This window comes from Scophthalmus maximus, chromosome 17 (assembly GCF_022379125.1).
Source record: "Scophthalmus maximus strain ysfricsl-2021 chromosome 17, ASM2237912v1, whole genome shotgun sequence".
Lineage (NCBI taxonomy): Eukaryota > Metazoa > Chordata > Actinopteri > Pleuronectiformes > Scophthalmidae > Scophthalmus > Scophthalmus maximus.
In genome coordinates, this window is record NC_061531.1 from 13,395,844 (window position 1) to 13,407,464 (window position 11,621).

Here is an 11,621-nt window from a genome sequence, read left to right on the forward strand (position 1 = left end):
ACTTTTACTTAAGTAGTTTTGACACAGTTTTACTAGTGAGTTAGTATTTTTTAAAGAGTAGCATTAGAACTTTTACTTGAGGAAAAGGATCAGAATACTTCAGAACAACCGGTCCAATTGGAAGCTGTTGTTTACGAGGGACCCCGAAGGCGTCACTGTCCCACCCCTGCTGGGCAGAGACACACAGAGAGAGAATCCAGCCCCGCACACCGACACTCACAGGCGCTGTACTTCTCCTCCGACCCGCCGCGGGACCAGTCAACCTGTCGGGAAGAAAAGCAGCAGAAAGACGCTGGACTCTCTCTGCCAGCGGCGTAACGTCATTCTGAGCAACTCACAGCAGCGCCGCTAGCGGGCTAAGCTAACAGGAGCGAGGCAGGCTAACGACAGTTGGCTAAAAGAAACTCCTGCTCCCCCGGTAAGAGCGAGCGAGCGACCGGCCGGCCTGGTCGTGCCCCCCCTCCCCCGCCCACACTCACCGGTCACAGTCAATCCAGCTAACTGGCCCCCAACGCGTCAGAGACAGTAGAGCTCCGAGTTACTGCCGAGGGGCGACGGCGCTGAATTAGCTTCCGTGTCTAGCAGCTAAATGCTAAGTGGCTGGCTGTCGGCGAGTTGCCCGTGATGCTGCGAGTGGAGCTAACGTTAGCATGGTGTCATGTCAAGGAAGAGCCGTGCTGTCAGTGCTAAATGTGCTACTTATTTAATGCTATCAGCCTTGCGTACACGTTTGTGGATATATAACGACACAGGTTGACTGTATAACACACGTAAATGTTTAAATATGCAATAGTTTGTCTCTGTTTTGCAGCTGAAGACCTCCCACTGCCGGGTGCTGGTCCTGGCAGACCCAGCGATGTGAGCTGCTCTGGTGTGTTCATGTGGAAATCCATACAGTGCCTGGACAAGTCCGCTTCCATAGCTGGTCTGGAGGACCACACTGCTGCTGTGACGTAAACCCCCGGCAGACCTGCAGCTGATTTGGCTGTCAAGGTTTTATGTTGGCTTTGATTGCAGCATAGCATCCTCCCCCAGAGCAGCCTCCTCTCCTCCTCTCCTCCACTCCCTCTGCTCGCCCTGTTGGGACTACTATGCCTCTGGGTCTGGGAAGAAGGAAGAAGGCGTCCCCGTTGGTCGAGAACGAGGAAGCGGAGCCCATCCGCGCCGGTCTCAATGTGCCAGGCATGGACGGGCTCGACGGAGGCGTTCTTGGCCTGGGCGAAGGTGCCACCTCCGAAGGTCTGCCTCCTCCGCCCAGCAGCATGCGGCCTCGCCTCATCTTCCACACGCAGCTCGCCCACGGCAGCCCCACGGGCCGCATCGAGGGCTTCAGCAACGTGCGGGAGCTCTACGCCAAGATCGGTGAGGCTTTTGGGATACCGCCGTCTGAGGTGAGTCAGTCTGGTGATTAGGGGTGCCTCTCAAATTCAAGTGGCAGTTTTCTGTTTATCATTGTCATATATCATAGTCTATTTGACATTTCATAGATCAGTCGGTTAATGCTAATGCCAATTGCATTGCTGATTGTGGTCGGTGTGAGGTTAAATAGATTTGCTTCCGTTCAATAGGGCTGAAAGCATCACTGTAACTCTCGTCTGTTGTTTCCCCTGCGCAGGTTATGTTTTGCACACTGAACACTCACAAGGTGGACATGGACAAACTCTTGGGAGGTCAGATTGGACTAGAGGACTTTATTTTTGCCCACATTAAAGGACAGAAAAAGGAAATAGAGGTGTTCAAAGGGGAGGATGCACTGGGGCTGACGATCACCGATAATGGAGCCGGCTACGCTTTCATCAAGGTGAGGAACATTAAATTGCCAGAGAGAAAAATTGATCCTCTTGTATCCGCAGGGAAAGACATGAGCCTGAAACTAAATATAGACAATAACTGCGGCACATAAAACGAGGGAAAATGACATTTATGTAGGAGAACACAATAAACTTGATAAGTGTGTGGGATTATCCATTTGATGTTCACCGTTTTCAGAGAATCCGCGAGGGGAGCATCATCCACCAGATCCAGGTCATCAACGTGGGCGACATGATCGAGTCGATCAACGGCCACCGCCTGATTGGCTGCCGACACTACGAGGTGGCCAAGATGCTGAAGGAGCTGCCCAGAGGGAAGGATTTCACCATCAAGCTGGTGGAGCCTCTCAAGGCCTTCGGTACGTGTTGGAGGAAGAAACGGAAAGTCACGTCTGAGATAAGGGTTTAACTGTGACATTTGTTGGGCAGTGTGGTTGTGCAGCAGCACGACATGCTCCCCAACCTTTTGTCTTCTACCCTCCCCCGAAATTCACTCTGAGTTACTGGAGCAGTCTTAACAAACAGCAAATATTATTGTTACACTTGCGGCTGTGAAGGCAGTATTTAAGTTTAGATTTCATAGCTTTTCATTCAATGTACGATGATGTCCTTTAAACCTCATTTTCATTCTCTTTGATTTATAGTTTATTATCTAAAATCATATTGCTTAAAATGAAGAGACAAAAGCCAGACTTAATGAAATTGGTGCCTAGGCTGCTCATGATAAGCATCTAACTGCTTATTAGGCCATTTAGTTGCCCCTTGGGTCCATTTTCTTCAGCTATAACATGCAGTAGCCTGCAAAGGACCAAATTAACTGTGTGTGTGTGTGTATGCGTGTGTGTGTGTGTGTGATGTTCAGCACTGTCACAGCTGGGAAATAAAGATTTTTATTTGGCAGTATAACGTGTTGATGGAATGCTTGATTTGTTTTGTATAGATATGATCGGCCAGCGGTCCGGAGGGTCCAGGTCGTCCTCGGGGGTTCAGCTGGGGACGGGCAGGGGAACCCTGCGGCTGCGATCCAAAGGTCCGGCTACCGTGGAGGAACTGGTGAGTGTGTTGACAGCAGCTGTTCCACTAATAACAGGTCTCTGTTCTCTTAAGTTTTGTTGTATCGCCTGAGTTTGTGTTGCAATTTTTTTTTCTTTCTCCCCCCTCCCAGCCTTCTGCATTTGAGGAAAAGGCCATTGAGAAGGTGGATGACCTTCTTGAGAGCTACATGGGCATCAGAGACAGCGAGCTTGGTAAGGGTAACGCTGCTTCCAGACTGCAAGCAAAAACACTGCTTTTGCAGCCGCATTACCATCATGTCAAGCATCCTGCAGGCTTGCCACAGAATGTTCCAGAATTTTTGCTGCTGGTGTGACTTCTGGATGCAGTTTTGCGGACATTTTCCTGAACTTTTCCTGGACTTTTCCAAGTCTGAAAACGGCTGGTTTTAAATGTGTCTGTGGTTTAATTTTCTGTCGCATGTTCACTAAATGTTCTCTGACGTCTCTCTCTCTCTCTCCTCAGCGGCTACCATGGTTGAGCTTGGGAAGGACAAAAAGAACCCTGACGAGTTTGCCGAGGCGTTGGACGAAACCCTGGGAGACTTCGCCTTCCCGGACGAATTTGTGTTCGACGTTTGGGGCGCCATCGGAGATGCCAAGGTCGGACGGGTGTAACCACTGGAATCGATGGAGCAGAACGATTTCTGTGTGCGACATGACGCCCTACAACATTTAGCACTACTAGGAAAACGCAAACACTACCGTCACAAGTTTGTTTTACTCCGGTGTATACTTCTACTGTTTTTGTTTTTTTTCATTTCGGGCGTACCTTCTGGGAGACTCTGCTTCGTCAAAGAGGATAATGCCAGTTAATGGGAGAAGAAAAGGTGACTCTGACTTACCAAGTGCTTTTATATGTCTTCCGGCTTAATCCCAAAACTACAAGCACGCTGCCGAGCATTCCCCTCGACCGCATCACGTGACCCTGCATGTCATTGTTGTAGTTGCTGGCATTGGAACAAGTGCAGCACAAGTCTCTACTTTGGGGGAAAAAAAAAAAATGAACGGCAACAGCGAACGCAAAGTAGATATGTGATACTTGGCATAAAGAAATGTGATATATTTTCCCCCCACTGTTGCTCTGCGCTGTAAACCAACAGTAGAAGTGAACAGCGATCGCACTGTACCTCACCTGGTGAGCGTCGTCGGCCTCCCTGAAATGCAGCAGTGTCGTCCTGAACCACTCGATATTACTGTTGTGGATCCGTTTTTACAAGCATGTGCTGTTATATTTTTTATCGTCATCATGAATTCTGCTGGTTCAATGTTTTGTTATTTTAAGTCAAAGAAACATGCGTGGCTACAGAAGGGTCATTTTAAACTGTAGCTCCTGACCTTTTTTTGCCCACTGTTCACACACACACTCCATGCTTTGTGTGTGTGTGTGTTTCTGTGAGATAAATGGAGACGGTGGCACATTCCAGTCTTACGTACCCCACATCTGACAGTGTTAAAGAGAATCAGTGTTAATTAACCTGTGGTTGAAGGTCGTTCTATGGGAAATGAGAAGCAGATCAGTTTCCAGGTTTGTGGATTGTGTTGACTTATTTTTTTTTATATAGCTGGTGTTTTTTATATAAAGTGATGTGATATCTATTTTAAAACAAGTGTTTAACAGATGAAGAATTTGATCTTGTAACTACTTTGTTTTGAAGCAGAAAAGTATAGAAAGAAGAGAGACTGTGAAACGGAGAAGTTGTATTAGGAAGAAAGAAAGAAAATGGAATTGGTGAAGTACAAAAAGCCTTTATTTAATTTTTTTTCCTCATTTCATGCAAGTATATCTTCGTTGGAGCAGAAGGATACCAAACTACTTCCACCATGTGTCACAGTTACATGTGTTCACAGAGAGGAAAAACAGGCAATGTTGCACCAACTACTATGCGTAGGTAAACAGAACGTCTTAAAAAAAACAAAAAAACTTTGGTGTTAACCTTTTCAGTGTGTCCAAATTTATGAAGCTACTTTTGTTGTTTTTGTTTCATTCTTTAGAGTTGATGAAAATCTAAACTGGGGTCATGTGATGAAAAAAACAACATGATGCTAGAACACTGTAACACTGAGAAGAACACGTTCATTTGATGGCTTTGTATTACACTGTTGTCATTGTCCAATTGTAATGCAATAATAACATTGACATGGCAGTTTTCTCCCCTCTCTGTTTTTGGTCTTTCCTGAACACAACACGGTGCTCTGCAGTTTGGAGCACACTCGGATATCCCACTGGTTTTATCTATAAATATTCAGATCAGATTGAGCAGTTATGAAAGAAGGCGATGTGACTGTTCACACTCCCGTGTCCTTACTGAAATATATATGACATTTAAATAGAGAGCGAGATCACTTTTGAGTGTCAAGTAATGAGATCCCCCCCCAGTGAACCTGATAGTGCTGGTGAAGCTCAGCGGGGTCATTTGCTGTTTTGATTTCTGTTTACCTTCTTAAGTCACCAGTGTCCGACTTTGGGACCGGGAGCACTTTTTAGTAACAGACTTGCTTTTTTTCTGCAAAGGAGAAAAACATGCCCCTTTGACTCAGCTGGAGGCTGCCCTGCTCCTCAGTGCTCCGGGGTGGCGACACGTCCTGTATTTACTAGAAGTAAAGCAAACCAGTTCTTCAAGTGGCAGTTGATCTTCAAACCTGGTCGCAAAATAAACTGTGTCCAGATTACTCTGTGGACCGCAGGCAGAGGGGAGGACACTGCCTCTTGAGAGAGTCTGCTCTCGGTAACAAAGAGCAGCAGCCTCCCGCCTACAGGAACCGGCCATGGCGCTGCGCCCACGAGCTTCCTCTCAGCCGGGGAAACTGTCCTTCCTCCAGAGTCCCAAGGTGGCCTCAGCCCTCCGGCCGCGGGCCGTTACCTCGCGCTCGGGCTCCATGCTGGAGGAGGAACTGTCCTGTCCCATCTGCTGCGAGGTCTTCAAGGAGCCCGTGGTGCTCCAGTGCAGCCACAGCTTCTGCCGAGCCTGCCTGCAGCAGTTCTGGAACAAGAAGAAGGCCCGGCGCGAGTGTCCCGTCTGCAGGATGAAGTGCGCCCTGACGGAGCCCACGGTCAGCCTGGCCCTGAAGAACGTGGCCGACACCTTCCTGAGGGAGCAGGAGCGCAAGGCGGCCCCGGCTGGGACGTGGGCTCGGGCCGGCGGGACTGGGGAGGACGCGGGGATGGTGGAGGAAAAGTGCAGCTTACACGGGGAAATTCTCAAGCTCTTCTGTCTCGATGACTTTGAAGTCTTGTGCTGTGTGTGTCACACCTCCAAGAAGCACCAGGGACACCGAGTGTGTCCCCTGGATGAGGGGGCTCAGGACCTCAAGGTAATGTGCTCGTGTCTATCTGCAGTACAATTATTATTAGTGGCGATGCATTTATGTGCACTGATCAATATAATCCACTTTTTTTTTTTAAGAGTAAAATTCTTTGAAACTCGGCAGCCAATCAGGCGGTGGCCGTTGATCGACTCGATCATGTCGCCCACGTTGACCTTGAGCTCTTAGTAGCCGTGTGAAGTCAGAAACATTCAGGGCTCGTGTGGTGATGATCCATCATTAACAGCTCTCAAAGTTTCAATGCAGGGATGCACATTCCCCCGACATGTCGTCACGTTCTCTACCTCTCCTTCACCTCTCAGGCAGAGCTGAAGGAGGAGCTGGTTCCTCTGAAGAAAAACCTGCGTCACCTGTATCAGGCCAAGCAGGAGTGTGATGACACAACTGTCCACATGAAGGTATCAACAAACACAAAGATCCAAGAAACCCGAGGGAAACCTGCATGATCGCTGACAATGATCCGCAAACTATTAGTGTGTAAACACGTCGGCCGAGGGGTTGGAAGAGCAGCCTAGTTTTCTTTCAGGGCACTTTTAAGTTCTGATACTGGGGCAGAATGTGTTTCTTTGGAGCGAGTGGTCAGATCTTGGGTATATTTGATGTAGTGTTTGTTTCAAAAAGTGACACTTAGACGTATTATGTACAGTAAATAAAGGGAATTACACATCTTTGGACTGGGAGTACATTTAATGTACGAAAATATTAGGAACATTTACTTATTCTAAGACGTAATTGAAAAAATAGTATAAGTAATGATTGCTCTTATTGTGACAGTCCAGAGGACGAGATGTAGATAAACAGGCAGAAATAGATAAGACATTTTTTTTAAAACAGGGAAATTGACATGAGACAAAGCAGACTGCAACGTTCGTGTCGGTAACGTGTATTTTCCTGTTTGACTTTTAATCTCCACGTGTGCTAGAACCAGACTCAGGCCACCGAGAAGCAGATCAGAGAGGAGTTCGAACAGCTCCGAGAGTTTCTGCGGCGGGAGGAGGCGGCGCGACTGGCCGCCCTGCAGCAGGAGGACGAGGAGAAGAAAGAGCTGGTGAAGAAGAAGTCCGACAGCATCACCCGAGAGATCCTCACCTTCTCTCACGCCGTCATCGCCATCGAGAACGAGATCGCGTCCAGTGACGCTCTCTTCCTTCAGGTGAGAGGATTTCTTAGATTAGTTCCCTTTCTGAATTCGCTGTGACCCGGCAAAACAGTGTTTATGACACATTCTCTTTTGATTTCAGAATTATACTAACACAAAGAAAAGGTAAGAAGCTTTTAATCTTCTGCAGTATCTGTCAAATCCAGATCCCACTCACTAATTACATAATGTCACTGTCCTCTCAGAGCACAGATCCCACAGAAGGACCCGGAAAAAGTGTCAGGAGCTCTGATTAATGTGGCCAAACATGTCAGCTCCCTCAAGTACCACGTGTGGGAGAAGATGGCGGAGCTGGTTCAGTACAGTGAGCACTCAGCTGACGTGACGAATGAATCTGCAATTTTCTTTATACATCACTAAATCGCCATCTGCTTTTGTCCTTTCTTCTTAGCGCCCATCACCCTGGACCCCAACACAGCCTACTCCTGGTTGTCCCTCTCCTCGGACCTGACCAGTGTGGCCAACGGTGGCTCCCGGAAGCAGCTCCCGGACAACCTTGAGCGATTTGGCCACTTTGTGTTCGTGCTGGGCTCCGAGGGCTTCACCTCGGGCCGCCACGCCTGGGAGGTGGAGGTGGGGGACAAGGGGGACTGGATGCTCGGCGTGGTCAGGGAGTCCATCGACAGGAAGGGACGCATCTCGGGCTGCCCCGAGGGCGGCTTTTGGATGATCTCGCACTACGAGAGCGAGTTCGCGGCCATGGCGAGGCCCAGCATCCCGCTGCACCTGGAGGGGCAGCTGACCCGGGTCAGGGTGCAGCTGGACTACGAGTCCGGAGAGGTGACCTTCTCCAACCCCGTCAGCATGACGCCCATCTACACCTTCACAGGCCGCTTCACTGAGAAGATGTACCCCTTCTTCTGCCCCGGAGCCAACATCAACGGGAATAACCCCAAACCCCTGAAGATCTGCCCCGCCAAAGTGGCTGTGTGGAACAGTGCGACGTGGTGACCTCGATGGGAACCACTTGCAGAGCACGTCAGTGTGTTGAAAGTTCAATAAATTACCCAAAGTGCAAATCAAATCATGTGGGCAGATGATTGTCAGTGCGTGTTTGTGTGTAAAATGAGCATGTTACAAGCTGAGCGATCACAAACAATAATTGACTGGGTTTCGTTTAGGGACTCATTCAAGTTAATGAAGCACAGAGCAGCTGTTGAAAGCAGCCAGGGGACGGACTCGCCCTCAAGATCCAGGAGGGCTTCATTCTGCCTCTCTCTGCCAGAGAGGCCATAACGCTAAGCATCCCGAGCACTCTCCAGAGCATCAATCTCCCCCCGGTACGCACGCACGCACGCACGTACGTACGCACGCACGCACGCACGCACGCACGCACGCACGCACGCACGCACACACACACTACACGTTACTATGGAGACTCTCACAGGTGTTGAACTCATCTCATTCTTTGTTAAGAAACTCTTGGTTCTGTGGTTTTATTCAAAATTCAAGTGGCTCAGATCTGAGGTTTCGTGTGGATATTCTCCGCTCTGATCTTGGCCACTTTCATTCGTGATCCATATCTGAGTTGTGTAAACACACACTCGAGGCTGAACAGTCTGAAATGATGCCGTCTTTGTTTCATCTTTGTTTTGTGTTGGCACTTGTAGGCCCGCTGAGGGATGCTGCTGCCATGGGGGTTAACCTGAGGGCAGATGAAATGTAAGGCTGCTAAATTATTTGAAATGATGCCTCAATACAAATCATAAATTTAATAAAAAGGTGTCGATGCAGGGTCACGGGAGCATTGTGAACGCAAAGAAACTGCTTAGAGGCTTCATACTAACTAACTAAATGCTCGAATAAAACAATCCAGTGTTGCGTCACGTGTCCATTTTCCATGGATCAATATTGTAATGCAGCTGCGTGAGGACACTGGCAGGTACAACCAAGTACCAAGTGGCCTCACGTTTCATGTGTGATGACATGAAATAAAACTTGGAACGATTACATTTTATGAATTTGATTCTGGCAGATTTATTGATGATTTCTATAAATGATATTTTAATAAATAATAATGCTTTTGTTTCTGTCGCACCTCTCAAAACAGCTGTTACACAGTGCTTCACAAAAAAGGAAAAATAAAGGAATTAAGGAAGCAATCAAAATCAAAGACAGGAAATGAAATAAGACAAATAAAACGGGTAACCATAAAAGAAAAGGATGAAAGAAACAGATTAAAAAAACTCTCATGGTAGCTCAACAACAATAAAAAAAATCACACGGTGATTGCATAAACATCCAACCATTGTGTGCGGACAAATATTAATCCATGCAGCATGATGTTAACGTTGTTCCTCTCAGCTAATAAAGTAAATATTTATTGAACCCTGGTTCCTCCCAGAATGTTTCACTGTATATCTCATGGACGATCCAGTGAGGTCAGTGGAAACTGGCCCGACTCGGTGCGACTCCCGGGGGCCAGGGTGTAGGCAGCACAGAGAACAGGATCTCGTCCCTCTTCAGCTCCCCTGCAGCACGCCTAGTGTGATGCATGTTCAAACCTTCCTGTGACGAGGAGTGGGAGGAAGAGGAGTGGGCGGGGGGAAAAGAGCAGTGGTGACAGAGCAGTGAATGTGATGGGTGAACAGCTCCCCTGTTGGAGTGGCACCACCCAATTTCTTTCTTTTATTTAGAAAAAAATGTGCAGATTTAGAGTTAACACTTGGTCCTAGTTCCTCACTTTGATGACGTTGACAGGGCCCGTTGCCAGGGGTGTCGAACCAAATTGTGGGCCCCTTATCATACTGTGTGTGTGTGTGTGTGTGTGTGTGTGTGTGTGTGTGTGTGTGTGTGTGTGTGTGTGTGTGTGTGTGTGTGTGTGTGTGTGTGTGTGTGTGTGTGTGTGTGTGTGTGTGTGTGTGTGTGTGTGTTACTGAGGGGGCCTCAGTAACTTCAAACAAAAACCTTTTAATCCCCCCCACCCATGGGCCCTGTGTAGTCTGTCCCCTTTCTCCCAGCCCAGTGCTACGTCCGTGCGCGTAACACTTCTCTGCATGTCCTCGGTAACTGGTGTCCAGCAGGGAGCCTTTGGCCTGGAAACCCTGCGTTGTTAATCAGCCCCTGTCCCCCACCAGAGAGCCCACCTGCTGGGCAGGCTGCTTCATGCTACAAAGGTCAGTGGCGTCTGACAGAGAGCGAAAGAACGAAGAGGACCGGCGGCGGCGGTCAATAGCAGACAGTAGGATAAATATCAGAACACATGGTTACTCATGGAGTGGAGGCCGGTGCATGGGAGCAGGACGGAGGGGACAGAGCTCGTACTAAGACGGATGTTGGGATGCTTCTTTGTTAGTGTTTGCAACGCCTTTAAAAACAGAGAGGACAGTTTCATCACCCAGCAGACGCTTCAATGAATCAAACACTCTTCCGCTCACTTTGTGGATCATTTTGTAGCTTGCATGATAAAAATGAAAAGCAATACTGATCTTTCTGAGTCACAGGAGAAGTTAAAAACCTCACCTCTCAACGTGTTAACATCTCCAGGCCCAGGCCGCCGCTGGCTCCTGGGATTATCACGCCGACTGTTCGAGCTACCGGTTCCTCTGCCTCAGTTTGCACATTCCCATGCTCAGTCTTTCGCCTGGCCACACCCATGTCCTCGTATTTCATTGAATGTTTTCTATCTTCCACTCAACCTTAAAAGTTGTAGTCAGGCATTTGTAGAGCGAAGCTGTTAGACGAAGCCTTCCCATAAGATGAAGTGCAATTAAATTCCAGCAGGCCCAAAGTGTGCTCATGGCAGCAACTAAAAGAAGTAAACATGACGATGGTGATGACACTGTGGATGATGAGGAGTGTGGTTCATGTTCCGGTTTTTCCAATCTCTGAGAAAAACAGTGCAAAGCTGCATGAAAAAAAAAAAAAAAATCAAAGGAAAGGTCGAGTGAGCCTCTGCTTAAAAAGCACACACCCCGCCCCTTTGTTCACACAGTCTAACCTATCAAGATACATGTGAAGAGTCTTTTTTAAGTCACGCATATGTTAAGATCAACTGATGTAACACATGTGTTGTAAAACGTGTGGTCATTGGACACTACAGTAGATGAATTAGAGCCGTTTTGTGTGAGTCATGAACAGTGTCGATGTATCGCAGCACAAAGAGACAAAGAAAACATAACAACAAACAACAAAAGCAAAGAGCTCAGCGATTGTGAATTGGGTCAAATCATTTCACGTGACCACTTTGATGTCAGTCGGTACTATGACTCTATTGACGGGAAGAGGTCCTGGTTACAGCGGTAACAAAAATGACAACAGAACAGCAGTAAA

General features: G+C 47.9%; 2 protein-coding genes across 2 annotated transcripts; both read left to right on the forward strand.

Moving 5' to 3' along the window:
* Window positions 1–145: 145 nt before the first annotated feature.
* On the forward strand, window positions 146–5,010 carry gipc1 (GIPC PDZ domain containing family, member 1). The gene is made up of 7 exons (XM_035616611.2): window positions 146–418; window positions 812–1,391; window positions 1,616–1,801; window positions 1,990–2,170; window positions 2,752–2,864; window positions 2,977–3,058; window positions 3,330–5,010. Exons 2-7 carry the CDS (start codon window positions 1,092–1,094, stop codon window positions 3,479–3,481), a joined length of 1,014 nt encoding a protein of 337 aa, XP_035472504.1. The 5' UTR covers window positions 146–418; window positions 812–1,091; the 3' UTR covers window positions 3,482–5,010.
* A 146-nt stretch (window positions 5,011–5,156) lies between these two features.
* On the forward strand, window positions 5,157–9,624 carry trim35-12 (tripartite motif containing 35-12). The gene is made up of 6 exons (XM_035616602.2): window positions 5,157–6,178; window positions 6,493–6,588; window positions 7,113–7,343; window positions 7,432–7,454; window positions 7,535–7,653; window positions 7,741–9,624. Exons 1-6 carry the CDS (start codon window positions 5,633–5,635, stop codon window positions 8,298–8,300), a joined length of 1,575 nt encoding a protein of 524 aa, XP_035472495.1. The 5' UTR covers window positions 5,157–5,632; the 3' UTR covers window positions 8,301–9,624.
* The last annotated feature ends 1,997 nt before the right edge of the window (window positions 9,625–11,621 follow it).

Excerpts from the sequence above, each read along its gene's own strand:
- trim35-12 (XM_035616602.2), top strand. The coding sequence starts at position 5,633 with ATGGCGCTGCGCCCACGAGCTTCCTCTCAGCCGGGGAAACTGTCCTTC. Across the intron at positions 7,344-7,431 it reads GTGACGCTCTCTTCCTTCAG|AATTATACTAACACAAAGAA; the intron begins GTGAGAGGATTT and ends TTTTGATTTCAG. Across the intron at positions 7,654-7,740 it reads GGCGGAGCTGGTTCAGTACA|CGCCCATCACCCTGGACCCC; the intron begins GTGAGCACTCAG and ends CTTTCTTCTTAG.
- gipc1 (XM_035616611.2), top strand. The coding sequence starts at position 1,092 with ATGCCTCTGGGTCTGGGAAGAAGGAAGAAGGCGTCCCCGTTGGTCGAG. Across the intron at positions 2,171-2,751 it reads GGAGCCTCTCAAGGCCTTCG|ATATGATCGGCCAGCGGTCC; the intron begins GTACGTGTTGGA and ends TGTTTTGTATAG. Across the intron at positions 2,865-2,976 it reads CGGCTACCGTGGAGGAACTG|CCTTCTGCATTTGAGGAAAA; the intron begins GTGAGTGTGTTG and ends CCCCCCTCCCAG.